At 45.3% G+C, this 20188-nt stretch overlaps 1 protein-coding gene across 4 annotated transcripts in view; it reads right to left on the bottom strand.

Annotated features, from left to right (window-relative positions):
* Window positions 1-1751: 1751 nt before the first annotated feature.
* The window catches only part of unc5c (unc-5 netrin receptor C), a 183989-nt gene continuing 165552 nt past the window's right edge, over window positions 1752-20188 (bottom strand). For all 4 annotated transcript variants that reach the window (XM_036977456.1, XM_036977455.1, XM_036977457.1 and 1 more), the window contains 8 exons: window positions 18099-18446; window positions 13013-13100; window positions 12705-12882; window positions 4391-4624; window positions 3774-3923; window positions 3521-3685; window positions 2685-2863; window positions 1752-2548 (listed from right to left, as the gene is read on the bottom strand). In XM_036977456.1, coding sequence (XP_036833351.1) covers window positions 2389-2548; window positions 2685-2863; window positions 3521-3685; window positions 3774-3923; window positions 4391-4624; window positions 12705-12882; window positions 13013-13100; window positions 18099-18446 — 1502 coding nt within the window. In that variant the 3' untranslated portion in view covers window positions 1752-2388. The remainder of the gene's footprint in view (window positions 2549-2684; window positions 2864-3520; window positions 3686-3773; window positions 3924-4390; window positions 4625-12704; window positions 12883-13012; window positions 13101-18098; window positions 18447-20188) is intronic.

Raw genomic sequence — 20188 nt, forward strand, 5'->3', positions numbered from 1 at the left:
ATCTTCAATTATTGTACACATACAAATATGCTATCATATAATACAAATATGCTATCATAAAATCCTTATACTTAATGCTTTCCCCTTTGCAAGATAAATAATTTGATAATCTGTCAAAGTTCACATGATTTCACCTATTTCCATTCCCCCCACTGACAGTCAACAGTAACTGTTAGTCTACACTGAGTATACAAAACATTAAGAACCTCCTCTTTCCAAGACAATGACTGACCAGGTGAATCCAGGTGAAAGCTATGATCCCTTATTGATGTCACTTGTTAAATCAATCAATCAATCAAATGTATTTATAAAGTATTTTTTACATCAGCCGATGTCACAAAGTGCTGTACAGAAACCCAGCCTAAAACCCCAAACGGCAAGCAAAGAAGATGTAGAAGCACAGTGGCTAGGAAAAACTCCCCAGAAAGGCCGGAACCTAGGAAGAAACCTAGAGAGGAACCAGGCTCTGAAGGGTGTAAATCCACTTCAATCAGTGTAGATGAAAGGGAGGAGACAGGTGAAAGAAGGATTTTTAAGCCTTGAGATAACTGAGACGTATATTGTGTATGTGTGCCATTCAGAGGGTGAATGGGCAAGACAAAATATGTAAGTGCCTTTGAACGGGGTATGGTAGTAGGTGCCAGGCGCACCGGTTTGTGTCAAGAACTGCAACGCTGCTGGGTTTTTCATGCTAAACAGTTTCCCGTGTGTACCATTAATGGTCCGCCACCCAAAGGACATCCAGTCAATTTGACACAACTGTGGGTAGCATAGGAATCAACATGGGCCAGCATCCCTGTGGAACGCTTTCGACACCTTGTAGAGTCCATGCCCCGAAGAATTGAGGCTGTCTTGAGGGGAAAAGGGGGTGTAACTCAAAATTAGGAAGGAGTTCCTAATGTTTGTTATACTCAGTGTATGTTGTCATTTAGTAATCTGCTCATGTGAAACAATCAGATTACAGGTATTCAGACATAACATTAGCGTGGAATTTTACATCAATATCAATTATTTGGTAAAAGGCAATCGTATCAGGCTGCATCAGTCCTAAAAAAATATACCGTCTGTCTATCAACAAACGACACATCTTCCACCTTGGAAGACAGACTCCCATCTCTTCCTTACCCTGGTTCTGTCTCATTTGGACAAGGTCATCATCAGGGGACCATACATGATGAGAGCAGATTGCGATGTTCCACTATGCCAGAGATCTGTATATAATGACTAGATGCTCATGTCTCCGCCCTAACAATGGGAGTCGTTGTCCCAAAGGCGGGAAGGCAGGCGGTCTGCTTACCGCTGTATTCCCGCGTGGACAGATTTTGACAGGAGTGGAACCTCTCGCTTCCTCTCTGACAATGCTGACTGGCATGCTGTGAGTGAGAGATGACTTGACTGACTGACCTCTCATTGACCTCTCAGACAGTTCCTTGTATCAGCATCATGGGTTTCATGGCCTAACATGCAAACTCTTGATAGCGCAATATAAACCCAAATATAATCGTTTCAAACTAAATATGCAAATTGTAAATCATTGCAGAATAAAAAGCAACAAAAAATAAGTGTAAAACAATGTAATAATACACAACATGAATGATAACAGCTAATATTAATAATGACAGTCTTACACTGTGAAAGGTTACAGTTTTCAATGTTTTGTTTATGTACAGGTTGCGCTATTGTCTTTGTATCAGTGACTGTACAGTAGGTGTTGTTACTAAGAGAATCCACTAGGCAGCACTATGGCACAATGAAAACAAAGAACTGTGCAACGAAAGCAGGGGAAAAGAACACACTGGAAAACTCAATGTTAGGCTGCATTAAAGACAAAAAGGAGAGATATTTGTGTATAAATGGATGTGTTATTAAATACAGACCTATATAGTCACTGAAACAAGTTCTTCCATCAGAAATATTGACGAGTCATTCAACATTAATGTTGTTTACAGGGGTTACCATGGGGATCCATGGGGGCAGGTGGAGTGGGAGGGCCATCCCCGCCCCACCCCTTCCTTCCCATGGTCCTATGCTCTGAGCCAGTCTGTCACCACATCCACTATATGGACAGCACTATCAAGCGTTTCCTAGGAAACTGTATCACGGTAAAGAAAACTGTACCAGGGAGAGAACAAACAGAGCTGACTTACTTTCTCTTTCCTTTGTCAAAATGTTACTCCCAATATACTGTAAGTGGAGCATGGCTATGATAAGTATGTATGTACGTGTGTGTGTGTGTCACTATGTCTGTGTGTTCCCTGATTGAAAAAATGTCGGCCTCTGCCTGTTCTGCATGTCAGCTGACAGATTGCCGCTCTGACTCTCTCGCCTTCTCTCCCTGACTCATCTCTCACTCCTCCCTGGAATTTCCTGTTCTTTGACGGACAGGTGTCAGTGGTCCATTGCCATGGGCATGAGGTTCTCATGGCGACCCATCTCCTCCAGCACGGCAGCTAGGCGGCTAAGGTTCCCGTCTGGGAAGTGTTGTGCCTCCCACAGGTCTAAAATCACCCCAGTAGGACTGGACTTAGTGGCAAAGTAGTTCAGATACCTGATGGGGGAGGGGGGAGAGAGAGAAAGAGAAAGAGAGAGAGAGAGAAGAAAAGAGATAGCCACGCTTCAGTAACACTGGACAGTACCACACACACACACACACGCACACACAGATCATCCAGTCCTATCACTACCTGTCCAGGTTCAGTTTGTGTGCCAGCATCCTCCAGTCGTTGCCTCTGGTCTGTGGTGCGTCCAGGCTGCCACAGAGCTTCTGTCTGATGGAGAGGGGGATGCGGAAGGCATTGGGCCCCACCAGGGTTGTGATGTTACTGGCTGGGTCCAGCAGAGACGTGTCGATGCTCTGGGTGTCCTGGATATGCAAGAGAGAGACTGATGTCAGTACAGGGTTCAACTATTTGAATTGACTGAAATGATTCTTTGGGAGCTGATTGTTGGAGTTAGTGTTCCAAGTTTAGTTCTCATTCGAATTGGTGCATGTCTTCATCAAATTGTCTAGCCAGCTCCTAGCCTCTAGTCAGACAGAAAGCCCCAGACAGACGGAGACGAGTGTCTACAGTACTAAGGCCAGGGCAAGTTACACAATGCCCACTATCCAATGTTCCCTGTTCCATCTCTGCTCCAATATTCTCCTACTCCACCATTCTCTTTGTGATTATTCCCTTAGATCTGTGCTCTGTGTGGAGCTATGAAATATAAAACCAGTAATGCTTGTAACTCTCATAACAGACAAGCTCTCAACGAGAGGGCTGTCTGTGCAGCAGGCTCAAGGCTCACTGTCTGAGTAAATTAGTTCACTGACAGAAGGCTAAACTCAATACCCAGGAGGGACAAAGACATGGAAAAAGACAGGGATGTTCAATATAACAGCAGCCTCAATTCAAGTTAGCAGTAAGTCCGACTAAATCAAGTTAGTCTGATTTGTCTGAGCATGTATGCATGATTCAGCATGTACATGTTTATTAGTACACTATACGTACTCTATCTGGACACTCTAATATCTCCTTACCTCTGAGAGGGTGGTGTCCAGCTGGAAGATCTGTCCCTCCCCCTCCACCTGTCGGACACACAGTTTACAGACCAGGTCTACGGTGCTGGGACAGAACCTCTCCAGGGTGAAGGTACAGTGGAGGTTCCTCTGGGACCCAGACCACACCTGCTGGAACGACAACTCCTGGGAAGAGAGGGGGTGGGGGGCGGGGGGTTAATACTGGCACCAAGGGTGCTTGTGTGTCTGTACTTTCCGTGTTTGCTGTGCGTACCTGATACTTGGCTAGTAGCTTGCTCTTCCACAGTGTGTGTGGGACGTCGTGGATGGACAGTCGCAGGTTGTGGGTGCTGTCCTTGAAGTTGAGGGTCTTTGGTTCGTCCAGCAGTTTCCCTCCCATCTGCTTCTCCATCTGTAGGACCTCCTATAATAACACAGAGACACACAGGGTTAAGACATGAGACAACCACTCTATCCACGCTGTTTGAAGCAGAAAATTATGGGATATAATCCATCTAGAAACATTCCCAACCTTTGACATTCACTTCTACATTCAACATGATCATTCCCAATTCCCATTACCCCGCATCCCAAACTAAATAACCGGGTCCTATCCTCCTCCCAAAAGTAATAATGACACCTTATCTTTCTTCAGTGTAGGCGGATAGAGGTATTCTAATGTGTTGTGATGGGGGGAGGACATATTTGTGAGGGCACGGCATCATTTCTCCGGGAGCAGCTTGATGATGGAGATTATATTCAAATGCATGTGCTCATCTCCCCTTATAACGCTTCTGCTGGCTACCCACACACACACACACACACACACACACACACACACACACACACACACACACACACACACACACACACACACACACACACTCTTACTTTGAGTGAGTCCTGTGTGTCGTCCAGGCAGTAGACTCTAATGTGGTACTCCAGAGCAGGGCATGTGACGGGGCCGAAGATGGCCAACTTGAGCCGCTTGGTGGTGGCCGCGCTGCAGGACTGACCCACCAGGCAGTAGGTCCCTAGGGTCTCTGTCAGGATGTGACACGCCTCCTCATCCATCTGGATGTAACAGGGAGTGGTGAAGTTCTCCTCTCCTACTACCACTACCTCCTAGAGAGAGAGAGAGAGAGAGAGAGAACGAGAGTGAGTGTGAGTGTGAGACTGAGTGTGATTACAGTTTCCATGTAAATGTATACATGTGCCTGCCTAGTCCCTACATACGTCTAAATGTTTAATGTCTAACAATAGACCACCATGTATGAGGTTATAGCATAATGTCCCTCTCCTAGTTCCCCCCAGTGACGACAACGCTGGATCATGTGAGAGCATATTCCTGTTTCATTATTGGTGTCGGGGTCTAACTGGGTCAAGCGGCATGCTGAGCTCTGTAATCCTGACGCTACTATGAGCAGCACACAGCCTGGCATCCTTTCAACCCATTATGTGAGACAGACAGAGAGAAGAGGAATGACACCATCATAGTGTGTGTGTTTGACTGTGTGTGTGACTGTGTGTGTGTAAGAGAGTTATTTTATTTAGAACCGGGGCATTTAACAGCAGTATTATAGCTGGTCATTAGGGTCTTTAACTGATCCTGGGGGACAGTATGAGTGTTCCTCACTAGGGGGATGATTACAATACAGTGGAAAACTGGGCTAAGGCCTCACACACACGTGCTGAAAGACTCTTTGTGAGGAGAGACTTACTGACTGACACATGTTACTCATTACACTCTGCTATGCACACACACACACACACACACACACACACACACACACACACACACACACACACACACACACACACACACACACACACACACACACACACACACACACACACACACACACACACACACACACACACACACACACACACACACACCTCACTGTGCTGGACACATCACTGAGACGTCTGATTATTCACATTGTACGACGGTAATATAAGAGCCAGACGCTGAATCTCTCTCCCAATGACTGTCTGACTGCCTCTCTCTATGGGGAGAACAGAAGGGAGAGCTACCATTCTGACAGCGCATGTCATAGCAAAAGCAATATATCGCCAGTCCTCCAGTACGTGTGTGGTTGGCCTCAGCTCAGCGGGAAGAGAAGCTGATATAAAGCAGCCAGGCATCATCTACGGATATTACCATCCACATGGCTGACAGGCTGAGATATAATCAATAGTTATTTCTCTGTTTAAACGCTTTCACGCCGCAATCTCGACGTATTGGCTGCCCAAAGGCACTCCGTCATAGTCACACGCTACGTAGCCCACATTAAACACTGTATGTATATTACAGATGACTTCCTCATCAAATGTTCATATACCTCCTACAGTAGTAACATCAACATCATGGAGATTCTCATGTCTGTTATCCATGGGTTTTTTTTGTTTGCAGAGCTGGAAAAGAGAGTCCAAGACACATCGAATCAAGCTTCTCTCTGAAGGCCTAGAACAATCTGTAGGCTTCAGATTGTGAGATGATAATCATCAAATTTCACTGTGCTGATGCAATATGGCGTCACTATGTTGATATGGGCAGTGACGGCTCTGTAACATGGTGATGAATGTGTTGAGACCGACAGGATATGCATGTTGGTGATGCAGTGGAACAAACAGCTGAAAAAAGGCTCTACTGGCTCAAACCAGTCTCTCGTTACCGCATCAAACCCTCATCTTCCTCTGAGTCGCCCCCACACTGACTGCAGATGGGTTAGGCAGTCAAAATATACAGGAATCTATAGTTTCTCCTTCATACAAACTTTTAGACAACTCTGAATTAGTCTAAAACCCACTGCTGTATCTAGAATTCTACACTCTTAGAAAAAAAGTTGCTATCTAGAACCTACAAGGTTTCTTCGGCTGTTCCCATAGGAGAACCCTTTGAAGAACCCTTTTTGGTTTCAGGTAGAACACTTTTGGTTCCAGGTAGAAGAACCCTTCTGTGTTCCATGGAGAACCCTTTCCACAGAGGAAACCCTTTCTACATGGAACCCAAAAGGGTTCTACCTAGGGCTGTGGCGGTCTCGACATTTTGTCGGCCCGTTATTGTCATGCAAAAGACTGCCGATCTCACCATAATTGACTGCTAAATAAGATAAACATGTTTAGCATCTCCCGGCCTCCAGGCCACATACAAGCCACATACAAGCCACATACAAGCCACATACAAGCCACATACAAGCCACATACAAGCCACATACAAGCCGCATACAAGCCGCATACAAGCCACATACAAGCCACATACAAGCCACATACAAGCCACATACAAGCCACATACAAGCCACATACAAGCCGCATACAAGCCGCATACAAGCCGCATACAAGCCACATACAAGCCACATACAAGCCGCTGATGTGCGCTTTTGGAACTACATTTACAATGGTCTAATAAATCAATTGAATATACATCATCACAATAAATCCTCATTTATTTTAGGCAGGTCTAAAGAAACATGATATGAAGAAAATGTATTTCAGAATAACAAAATATGAGTTGGCCTACTGTACGTTATCTGGCTCTGCACCATTTAGCAGACAAGATATGCCATTATGTTATAGGATTTTATAGTAAGATAAATGCATTTGAATTTAGCTGAATGAAATAGAAAGGACATTTTTCCCATTCGGAGCGAGAGTGCGTATATGAAGTAGCTATGTTGTGTGTAAAAGTGATCATTTGAAACAGGTCCTATATGCTAGATTTAGAGTTATTGGCAACTGTAGTTTTGAATGGTAGCCTACAAACCATAGAATGCCTTAGAAATCAAAAGATACATTGCATGGCCATAAGTATGTGGACACCTGCTCATCGAACATCTCATTTCAAAATCATGGGCATGAATATGGAGTTGGTCCCCACTTTGCTGCTATAACAGCCTCCACTCTTCTGAAAGGCTTTCCACTAGATGTTGGAACTTTGCTGCGGGGACTTGCTTCCAGTCAGCCACAAGCATTAGTGAGGTCGGGCACTGATGTTGGGTGAAGCCTGGCTGCCTGGCATCGCCCAATGCCTGGCTCTGATGCCTGGCTCGCAGTCGGTATGCCAATTCCTCCCAAAGGTGTTCGATGGGGTTGAGGTCGGGGCTCTGTGCAAGCCAGTCAAGTTCTTCCACACCGATCTCAACAAAGCATTTCTGTATGGAACTCACTTTGTGCACAGGGCCATTGTCATGCTGAAATAGGAAAGGACCTTCCTCAAACTATTGCCACAAAGTTGGAAGCACAGAATTGTCTAGAATGCCATTGTATGCTGTAGTATTAAGATTTTCCTTCACTGGAACTAAGGGGACTAGTCCATGAAAACATCCCCAGGCCATTATTCCTCCTCCACCAAAATGTACAGTTGGAATGCATTCTGGCAGGTAGAGTTCTCCTGGCTTCCGCCAAACCCAGATTCGTCCGTCGGACTGCCAGATGGTATAGCGTGAATCATCACTCCAGAAGGTTTCCACTCTTGAGTCCAACGGCAGCGAGCAATGCGCATGGTGATCTAAGGCTTGTGTGAGGCTGCTCGGCCATGGAAACCCATTTCATGATGCTCCCGACGAACAGTTCTTGTGCTGACGTTGCATCCAGGGGCAGTTTGGAACTCGGTAAAGAGTGTTGCAACCGAAGACAGGCAATTTTTTACGTGCTACAGCACTCAGCAGTCCCGTTCTGTGAGCTTGTGTGGCCTACCACTTCGTGGCCGAGCCATTGTTGCTCCTAGACGTTTCCACTTCATAATAACAGCACTTACAGTTGACAGGGGCAGCTCTAGCAGGGCAGATATTTGACGAACTGACTTGGAATGGTGGAACCCTATGACAGTAGCACGTTGAAAGTCACTGAGCTCTTCAGTGAGGCCATTCAACTGACGATGTTTGTCCATGGAGATTGCATGGCTATGTGTTACCTTTTATACTCCTGTCAGCAACGGGTGTGGCTGAAATAGCCGAATCCACTCATTTGAAGGGGTGTCCACATACTTTTGTATATACAGTGTATATGAGCTGCAATAGGCTATTGATGGTTTGAGGAAGTTGCAAAAAAAGCTTGCGCTCTGTTCCTTGCCTCAGGCTGATCACAATGTTCACAAGTGACCACATTGTATTTTCACCCATCAGACTATTCTCAATGTAATATCTAACATTTGTTTCAATTCAGAATGGCCCATTATCAAATGAGCAGGAATAGGGGTAGGAGAAAAAACACCTGTAATCCATATGAGGCCACTGGTTAGTTTCACTCATGTCAGGTAGGCTACTTTGGTTATTTCATCGTGACAGTTGAGCCAAAACTCTGTATGGAGACCTCTAACCCGGTTCCTGCAGCTACCCAGTGCTTCATTTGGGAAACCAAGTGAAATCTGTACCAAAGATAAGTTTAATCAGTGTTTTCTCATGTTTTTCTGCCATGTGTAATATGCAGTAGGCTATGTATTGCATAACGCCACAATCATTACTTTAATTCTGTTTTTAGGAGGGGGCTTGGGCTCATATAATCCTATGCATATGCTTAAGCTCTAATATGCATATAGGTGTTTTGAATTAGAAAGCGCTGTCCATTTCGTCGTGTTAGGCTTTGAAACAACATCCACAACGAAAATGTGTTCCACTCACTTTCAACCTGCTGTTGAACTTCTCTCTTCAAATTGATCAATCACAGTGAGGTGAGTTTTAAAAGCATATACTGTTTTGATGATAAGTGTTTGGTGTGATTTTCAATTGCGTTTGCATTGATGTCAGAGTGGTTAGAGGGACAATAGAGCCCTGAGTACCAGTTGGGTTCTACTAACACATGTCCAGAATGCATAAGAGGGAATTACCGTGACTTAATAGTCACGTAGAATTTTACTGCGGTCATGACTCATGACTGCCGGTGTGGTGGTATTATGGTCACCGCAACAGCCCTAGTTCTACCTGGAACCAAAAAGGGTTCAGTTAAAGGGACAGCCGAAGAACCCTTTCAGAACCCTTTTATTCTCTCTAAGTGCAGGAATCAAGGAAATATACAGGAATCTAGGAAATATACAGGAATCTAGGAAATATACAGGAATCTAGGAAATATACAGGAATCAAGGAAATATACAGGAATCTAGGAAATATACAGGAATCTAGGAAATATACAGGAATCAAGGAAATATACAGGAATCAAGGAAATATACAGGAATCTAGGAAATATACAGGAATCAAGGAAATATACAGGAATCAAGGAAATATACAGGAATCAAGGAAATATACAGGAATCAAGGAAATATACAGGAATCAAGGAAATATACAGGAATCTAGGAAATATACAGGAATCTAGGAAATATACAGGAATCAAGGAAATATACAGGAATCTAGGAAATATACAGGAATCTAGGAAATATACAGGAATCAAGGAAATATACAGGAATCAAGGAAATATACAGGAATCTAGGAAATATACAGGAATCTAGGAAATATACAGGAATCAAGGAAATATACAGGAATCAAGGAAATATACCGGAATCAAGGAAATATACCGGAATCAAGGAAATAATAAAGGAATCTAGGAAATAAAACAGGAATCTAGGAAATATACAGGAATCAAGGAAATATACAGGAATCAAGGAAATAATAAAGGAATCAAGGAAATAAAACAGGAATCAAGGAAATAAAACAGGAATCAAGGAAATAAAACAGGAATGGAGGAAATGAAACAGGAATGGACATTATCCCAGTAGTAGCGTTCTACACAACCTTTAATAACTACTAGAAACCCCACTGCTTTGTTAAGACTTATTTAGTAATGTAAGGATCTAGGAAGTAATACAGGAATCGAGGAAATAAAACAGGAATGGACATTATCCCAGTAGTAGCGTTCTACACAACCTTTAATAACTACTAGAAACCCCACTGCTTTGTTAAGACTTATTTAGTAATGTAAGGATCTAGGAAGTAATACAGGAATCGAGGAAATAAAACAGGAATGGAGGAAATAAAACAGGAATGGAGGAAATGAAACAGGAATGGACATTATCCCAGTATTAGCGTTCTACACAACCTTTAATAACTACTAGAAACCCCACTGCTTTGTTAAGACTTATTTAGTAATGTAAGGATCTAGGAAGTAATACAGGAATCGAGGAAATAAAACAGGAATGGAGGAAATAAAACAGGAATGGACATTATCCCAGTAGTAGCGTTCTACACAACCTTTAATAACTACTAGAAACCACACTGCTTTGTTAAGACTTATTTAGTAATGTAAGGATCTAGGAAGTAATACAGGAATCGAGGAAACCATCCACTGGGATGCTTTCTACATCTATTCCACGTAGGTTCAATGTCATTTCATTGAAATGATGCGGAAACAACGTTGATTCGACCGGTGAGTTCCCAGTGGGTGGTGTTCTCTTTCCAACACACGTCTACACCCCAGTGCTTCCTGAAAGACACCCACAGACCTTGAGAAGTAGAGTAGGGCTCTATCAGCTCTGATGGAATGACAGCAGGTCAGAAGCTGTTGCTAAGCAGCTGAAGAATAATAGTGCCTGGCCAGGCCTGTGTATGAGGGGATGGAAGTGTGTCAGTTGACAGGCCAGTGATGACCAGGCCCCAGAGGCTTTGTTCTGACAGCTAGCTGAAATGGAACCATTTCAATGTTATACACCGCCACTCAAATACTTCCCTTCACTTGGCAATACTACATTGGCCCAGTCTATCTGACAGAATTACAACTAGATGCTTTCCAGACAAATTATAAAGAATAATTGATAGGTTATTTATTTTGCATAATAACAACCAACAATTGTATTACATTTCACATATAAGAGTAAAATAGAAATTCCACACTGAAGCTAAGGAGAAAGAAGGCACCCTACAACTGAAGTACGTCTCAACTGCCAGGGAAAGAATGAGTGTGTGGGAGTGTCGTGGGGAGAGTGTATTATTGAACTGAGAAAGCGTGAGTTTGTGTGTTTATTAGGGTTGAATGGCGGGGACCCGGTTACCGAGATTTACCGGGATTTACCGCCAAAAAACACTCCCTTTTCCCAGGATAAATAACTGTGAGAAAAGCGGTAAATTATAATAATATATTTATATGAACAGCAAGGCGTGAAATGGAACTGTTAAATTATATGCCATGTCTAAATCTGGCTTCTCAACGGCCTCTGCATCAATGCTCAGGGTCGGGAGAGGTAGCCCATCTGGGTATAGAGTACAATTCACAATGCAGGCAGACATATCATCTCATCAACTTTTTTTCTCGTGACAGCGTGGCCTACATTTGCTGCAGCATAAGGGGGTACAGCGCTAACCCAACAAGATGTCACGGTTTGACCAATTTGACTTCAGATTCCGACGTTTGTCCACGCTTCTCCATTTGGAATTTTCTCCAACCACCCCGGGTTGCTGCGCCGCTGTCGCCGGCGCCTCGTGGCTTGTTAAGTTTAGACATTCATTTCGAATGGTTAGTTACGAGTTAAAGGTTAGGGATAGGTTTAAAAAATAAAACAAATGAAATGAGTGCCTATCACTGGGATTGAACATGCAACCCCTGGAAGTCATAGCTCGCAGCGTACGCCCATCCGCCACACCCGTCCACAACACCCGAGCAGAAAGCCAAGCCTACTTGATGGTAATGGCGCTGACCGTTACCCCTAGTGGTGGGTTTTGATGGCATCTCCTCGACGTCCTTTGTACCTGGACCGACGTCGATTTCGAAGTAGATCTTGAGCAACCTGGCTGGCTAACCAGCTTTAAGGAAGTGTTTCTGGTGCGGGGGCGTTTGCGTAGGCTGCATCCGCCTCCTCCTGCTACTGCTAATTAAACCATTGTGTGTGTGTGTGTGTGTGTGTGTGTGTTAAAAACAAAGGGCTGTGAGGCTAGGAATGGGGCTATGTTCACAGAGATGCCCACGGCAACACAACTCATTATCATCACTGCTTTTAATGATGGGACACACTCACACAAGAGCGGAAAAGACAGAGAGCCTGGGGGGGGAAATGCCAGCATGCTATTCCCTATAACTGTTCTTACACAATCCTCTGTCTCTAATTGAGCTTGTGCTGTGTGTGCAGAGATACATTAGTTTATCCCATTCTCTACTCCCTTTATTGCCACTGTCATCCTACCTCATGACATTGACCTTAGTCGTTTTTTCCAGTACCATCTTCCACCTCCACACACTTCGTCCGGTACCCATTGCATGTCAGAGAACATATCATGCCACTCACCTCCCACTGGGCCTGCTGTGATTGGGTCTTGAGCTGAATCAGCCAATCCTCGGCTGATCCACTGTCAGCCTCAGCACAGTGGTGCATGGTGATAATGACTGGGCGTGTCAGGAGAGCACCTGGGGGGCCACAGCTCACCACTGGGCTTAGCACTGTCTGGCAGTCATCGACTGGGGGCCTGAGGGAACGCACGCAAACACGCACGCACACACACAGGTTAGTGTTGTGACAGTATGGGTAGTGTGTGTAGGAGATGTGTGTCTGGTATAAACAGCACAGCCAGAGGGAATAGAAAAGATTGTAGTTACCTCATGCTGTCCTTCCTGTGGACGGTCACGTACATCTCATAGACTCTCCCCTGAGGGACGGCTCCTGCTGGAACTAGCAGACTCACCCCTGGGGAGACAACACACACCACGGTCACTCACACACTTTGTAGTCACACTTTGCACTGTCTCTATGCACACTCACAGGACTCTACAGACTCATGCACACTGGCACTCCCAACACACACACACACACACACACACACGCACACACGCACACACGCACACACGCACACACGCACACACGCACACACACACACACAGTGGTCTAACCAGCCCAGCACTGCCCTCTAGACATCTCCCTGTCATGCTCTGTCATTCTGTGTTCAGTGTTTATCCCCTGCCCAGCCCTGGGGCCCCAAGCAGACAGCCAGAGAGGCACATTGGGAGAGACATCATGAGGCCAAACCACAAACAGCCATATCACTGCCCCTTCCCACTGTCTCTTACTGTAGTGTAAATACTGCCACACACTGAACCCATTATATGGCAGAATAAGACAACATCAATGAGTTCTCTAGTCTCATCCCAATGCTGAACTGTATGGCTATAAGGCAGTGATTTAAATTATCTCCATCTGTGTCTGATATGATTTGATGTCCTGCTTGCTCTGTTTTTCAGGGAGATTTCCCCCCTCTCTCTGTCTCCAGGGTTTGTCAGATATCACATTGATTTCCCATGTCCTTGTAGTGAACCTTTCAAAGGGTGGCAGTCAGCATCTAGAAGGGAAATCACACAGCACTACACAGATACTGTATCAGGCGGATAGGCTACTGTATGAGAAGTAACAGAGAGAGAGAGAGAGAGAGAGAGAGAAGGGGAGAGAGGGAGGGAGAGAGAGAGAGAGAGAAGGGGAGAGAGGGAGGGAGAGAGAGAGAGAGAGAGAGAAGGGGAGAGAGGGAGGGAGAGAGAGAGAGAGAGAGAAGGGGAGAGAGGGAGGGAGAGAGAGAGAGAGAGAGAGAAGGGGAGAGAGGGAGGGAGAGAGAGAGAGAGAGAGAGAGAGAGGGAGAGAGAGAGAGAGAGAGAAGGGGAGAGAGGGAGGGAGAGAGAGAGAGAGAGAGAGAGAGAGAGAGAAAGAGCGAGAGAGAGAGAGCGAGAGAGAGAGAGAGAGAGGGAGAGAGAGAGAGAGAGAGAGAGAGAGAGAGAGAGAGAAGGGGAGAGAGGGAGAGAGAGAGAGAGAGAGAGAGAAGGGGAGAGAAGGAGAGAGAGAGAGAGAGAGAAGGGGAGAGAGGGAGAGAGAGAGAGAGAGAAAGAGAGAGAGAGAAAGAGCGAGAGAGAGAGAGAGAGAGAGAGAGAGAGGGAGAGGGAGAGGGAGAGGGAGAGGGAGAGGGAGAGGGAGAGGGAGGGAGAGAGGGAGAGGGAGAGGGAGAGGGAGAGGGAGGGAGAGAGAGAGAGAGAGAGAGCGAGAGAGAGAGAGAGAGAGAGAGAGAGAGAGAGAGAGAGAGAGAGAGAGAGAGAGAGAGGGAGGGAGAGAGAGAGAGAGAGAGAGCTCCTGCATTCACTTAGAGAAATGCTTCAAAGAGAAAAAAAAGGATATTAGTTGAAATGCTAAGTACAGTATGCCCACTCTCCTACTGCCACACAGTATTTAATTACCCAGGAATGAAAACATATCCTATGACAGATGTGTTCTTCTCTCTGCCTGTGTAACATGATGAGGTGGCTAAACAGGAACATCAGCCAGAGATGGTTTTCCAGAGGAACAACTCCAGAAACCCTAGAAGTTGTTATCCTTTAATGTTTCCGCCTGTTTTTCCCAGCTGTCATCATGCATCTGTGGTGCATTAAAAACAAACCACATGTGTGCGACGTGGGAACACCACAGATCATGTAAGCAGTATTACAGGCCTAAACAGAGCAGAACTGTACCAACCTTGTGCTCTGTGCTCTGAGCAGCCAGGCACCCAGCTACTCTTACAACCCTGTCACGCACTGTGTGGAACCCATGCTCTGATTGACCGCTGAGAGCTTTGAGCACTCTTTCAGAGTCATATCTCTCTTTCCCTCTCTCCCTACCCTACCCCTTCTCCCTCCCCTTCCCTTCTTTCTCTCTCACCATCCTCTTCTCCTCTCGTTCCCCCCTCCCCCTCTCCTCTCGCTCCCCCTCCCCTTCTCCTCTCGCTCCCCCCTCGCTCCCCTTCTCCTCTCGTTCCCCCCTGTCCCCTTCTCCTCTCGTTCCCCTCTCCCCTCCCCTTCTCCTCTCGCTCCCCCCTCCCCTTCTCCTCTCGCTTCCCCCTCCCCTTCTCCTCTCGTTCCACCCTCCCTTCCCTCCTCTCGCTCCCCCTTCCCTTCTCCTCTCCTCTCCTCTCGCTCCCCCCCCCCCCCTCCTCCTCTCCTATCGCTCCCCCTCCTCCTCTCCTCTCGCTCCCCCCTCCCCTCCTCCTCTCCTCTCACTCCCCCTCCTCCTCTCCTCTCGCTCCCCCCTCCTCCTCTCCTCTCACTCCCCTCCTCTCGCTCCCCCCTCCGCTTCTCCTCTCGCTCCCCCCTCCCTCTCTCTCTCCAGGGAGTCAAGCTTCAGTATGACGTTAGTCCCCATTGCAGGCCATGTGTAGAGGATAAGGGTGATCCCTGGTGAATAAGAGGGGAAGCGGTGTCAGGATCACAGCATCATCTCCTGTTCATAATGAAATAATGGAAAGCTAGAGCGCCCTTGGATGGTGTGTAGTGTGGGAAGGGGGATGGAAGGAAGGCATGGAATGGGGGGGATGGTGTGAGAACGATCTCTGTGTCAGTCCAGCCTCCACAGAGGCTCTTAATCCTGTTATTACACTGTGCTAAGTCACTTTAAGGAGGCGGCTCCTAATAACAGTCACCACGAGGAGACCTTGTCAGCTACTAACTAAGGCCTGCTCTAGAACTGTACCATGGGGAGAACTGATAAAGCACCTCAAACCAATGTCATTGTGAGTGTATGAAAGCACCAAATCTCCAATCTAGTCTAGACAAAGTCCAAAGTGGTCTGGTAATTGCTTATGGCTAGGGCCAGATGGATCTGCAGGGACGTTTTCTTATAAATAACTTAACAGCCTTACCGGAATACTTATTCAGTTTAAAGTTCATTGTTTGGAGACACCTACTGATTCAATGGTTTTTCTTTATTTTTACTATTTTCTACATTGTAGAATAACAGTGAAGGCATCAAAACTATGAAGTAGCACATAAAATGACGTCAAATCACGTTATATCTACAGCAGCTTTGTTTGGACTGATCCTGTCAACATCATACATCAACATCAAAACCTTAGCTAGCAGTCATCATCATGTAGTCAACGATCTACTGGCAAATCCTTTTCAATACTTGTCATATGAAGAGAAATTATGAAGATAAGTTATAGATAAAACATATCGGTGCTCATCGGCCATTGGACATAAACATTACACAACAAGTTGGGAATCGCAAATTCAACTATGATCGGTTTGGAATGAATCAGTGGCTAACTGCAAGCATTGCAAAGCAATCACTAACCTGCCATTCAGTGGAGTGGATGTGTGGTCCCAAGTCTGGGTTTAAGGGTCTCTTTTCCAAGTTTAAAAGGATAAACATTCAACATTGGCCATGGTGTCAATCCAGCATGATTTCTGCCACTTTCAAAACAACTGGAAACTCGGAACTGGGAAATCTCAGAGTTCAAGACAACTGGGAACTCGGGGAAAAAAGGAGCTCCGACTGGGAAAATACATTTTGAACGGTCATCCAATTCAGAATTCCAAGTCGGGAACTTGGGCCTCTTTCTAGAGCTCCGACCTGAAGATCACTAACGTCATGATTCGACCTTATTTTTTTCCGACTTCCCAGTTGCCTTGAAAGCGCCATAAATCCCAAGAATGCCAGACTTCGATGACAAAAATTTGCCAACGAAGGACCGCCGCGCCACCTTCCTGTTCAAGTGAGCACAGCACAACAAGCCGAGTCCAAAAATGTCTTGTATGCTGCTGCAATAAATTATGTAATATGCTAATATATTGTAGCTAAGAAAGTAATACTAAGTGAATGTTGTGTCCCCTTTCCCCTAATAATGTAGCCTACTGTTCTGACTTGGTGGTGCATCTGTAGCCTATTAATAAATAGATCACTAGTCACTGTAAATAATGCCACTTTAATAATGTTTACATCTTACATTACTCATATCACATGTATATACTGTATTTCATACCATCTACTGCACCTTGTCAATTCCGCTCGCTCATCAATATACTTATATGTACATATTCTCATTCACCCCTTTAGATTTGTGTGTATTCGGTAGTTGTTGGGGATTTGTTAGATTACTTGTTAGATATTACTGCACTGCTGGAACTAGAAGCTCAAGCATTTCGCTACACTCGCATTAACATCTGCTAACCATGTGCATGTGACCAATAAAAATCTATTTGATTTGACTTTATAGACTGTTTTAGAGGAATGTCATTATCGAATATTGAAAGAGCTTTCATTGTCTGCTTATATGCCCACTTTATTCATCCCTCGGTTCTGACTTAGTGTACAGGAAGAATACTGTAATAACGGCCCGTGTTCTGAATTTTGTCCCTGTACATTTCAAAAGTGCTGAACAAATATTTATATTGACGACATCCATGCCAGCTCGCTCATTAATGTCTTAATCGAAATTACGGATTGCCTCTTATCACTCGTCGTTCCATTATGCCATAGTTTGTACATCTCCAATTGTCAGTAGAAACCACATTTGTTTAAGGAAGTCAGCCATAACAGCTATGTTTTTTACAAAGGGAGTAAATGAGGCTGAATGAACTGTTTGGCTGCCAGACAAGGCTCTGCTGATAGCCAGGTGTACCAGTGGTAAGATGTTGGGACTGCTGTTGGGAAAGCTTTATGTCGGCCCTAACAGTTTGTGGGCACCGTTTGTCACTGTTATAGTCCAATGAATGTATTGTTTAGTGTTGTGTTGTGGCTCTGCTGGCATGCATCATTTGTTTGACTGTCCTATATTAAGAAAACCATTATTTTCGTCACTTTACTCAAACACACATAAAAAAATACTATACACCAACCCACTTTGAGACTGTACCACACTTCCTCCTCCTTAGACAGACCCATAAAGACCCATACCTGAGTTGGGGACGATGAGGTGCCCCCCTAGAGAGTTGAAGGAGCCCAGGGCGGTACAGGAGGGGTCCCTGGTACCGGTACGGAGCAAAGTCTGGGTTTGGGTCCTCCTCCCCATGGTGTCCCCATCCAGCAGGCAACGGGGCAGCTTGGGGGAGAAGTCAGACAGGTCCTCGGAGGGGGTGACCAGACCAGAGGAGTTGTAGACCTTGATCTTCAGGTTGGGCAGTGGGTCCAGGAGGGGGGAGTTGGTCATGGGGATCTTGTCGGCTACGTCGTGGAGGGCGTAGACGGGTCCACGGTACATGGCTGACGCAGAGGTCAGGTCAGGGGGAGCCGTCAGAATATCAGCTGGGGACAGGAGAGGACAACGCTGATGTCAGTGGTAAGACTAGGGTGTAAAGGAGAGGTGCAGTCAGACCAACACACCATCAGGACCAGTCAGTATTGACCTGTTAAAGGCCTAATGCAGCCGTTTTTATGTCAATATAAAATCATTCCATGTGTAACATTGGCCTTCATAATGGATTCCCATTGACGAAAAATAGCTTTTTAGAAAAAAACTTTCTCAAGCAAGACTTTTGCTGGTCTGTCTGGGATCGGTCTGAGTGGGGAGGGGCTAACTGAAAATGTGCTGTTATTGGCAGAGAAGTTCTGGAACTTTCTTTGTTATTGGTCTATTAACCAATTTACTGCCTGGTGATGTCAAGCCAAAACGCTCGCCCATGCAAACATGCTGATTAGAATGTCCTGTGTAGATTGTACAGGAAATAGCACATTTCTTCACACTTTTACAGTGTTAGTTTTATCAGCTGTTGTTCACCATGTTATGAAACATAGGAAAAAACAGACTTTTGACGGTACTGGGCCTTTAAGAGGCTTTGGGTAACATTTATTTTTAGCTTTCGGTTACATTTTTTGTGTGGGGTTACACGGCTGGTTTCAGCTCTGTCCTGCTTAAACTCTACTAAACTGTGTTGAGTTATGTGTTTACTTGACAGCTCTACACATAAACCGTGTGAAAAGTCCTGTTGCTCAGAGCTCCTAACTATAGCTCTGAAGCACGGTGTGTCACAAGGAACAGATGGCATCATTATATAGCAGTTTACTTAACAGGTACACACATGAATATTCATGGTGGGTGTTGAGTGGGCCGGTGGGGACTGTTACAGTAACAGCCTCTGTGTCTTCACACTGCTCCTCATCCTCTCTACCTTACACAGTGTAAGAGAAATTGAAATCATGTAAATATGTATTTACCACTATGGTAAATAGCTAGTGGTGCCAATTTGAATAGTGAGCCTATTTGGATTCAAGATCAAAATCAACATTGTGTCGTCGTCATTTTTACCTGAGGGCTGACGACAAGGCACAGAGAGGTAAATGAAACACCTGTAGTGTGGTCTAATGTCTCTCTTTGTCTCTATTTCTCTCTAACGGCCAGGTGCAGGCTGCCATAGCAACCCGAGTTGGTTGATATAAGCTTTAGGGGTCCTTGGAACTGGCATCTCTTTTTATATCCCTCTACCTGTCTCTGAACTGGCATCTCTTTTTATATCCCTCTACCTGTCTCTGAACTGGCATCTCTTTTTATATCCCTCTACCTGTCTCTGAACTGGCATCTCTTTTTATATCCCTCTACCTGTCTCTGAACTGGCATCTCTTTTTATCTCTCTCTACCTGTCTCTGAACTGGCATCTCTTTTTATCTCTCTCTACCTGTCTCTGAACTGGCATCTCTTTTTATCTCTCTCTACCTGTCTCTGAACTGGCATCTCTTTTTATATCCCTCTACCTGTCTCTGAACTGGCATCTCTTTTTATCTCTCTCTCTCTGTCCATCGCCTGACTTCATCACCCCAGCCTAAATCTAACATCACCCTCTCCACCGAAATATCAAACTGTTCAAGCCACATGCCTCCGTCTCCCTGCTTCCCCAGTCCCAACCTTTTAGCACGGCCTCTGTCCTCAGCCCAGTCAATCCTGTCCTGACCAAATCTAATTACAGTTGAATACACCACACACAGAGAGACGTAATTAAGCCTTAATGATAGCTGCTAGATTGCCCTCCCTCCCTACTTCCTAGTGACCGGCA

The sequence above is a fragment of the Oncorhynchus mykiss genome, chromosome 5 (assembly GCF_013265735.2).
Source record: "Oncorhynchus mykiss isolate Arlee chromosome 5, USDA_OmykA_1.1, whole genome shotgun sequence".
NCBI classification, from domain to species: Eukaryota; Metazoa; Chordata; class Actinopteri; order Salmoniformes; family Salmonidae; genus Oncorhynchus; species Oncorhynchus mykiss.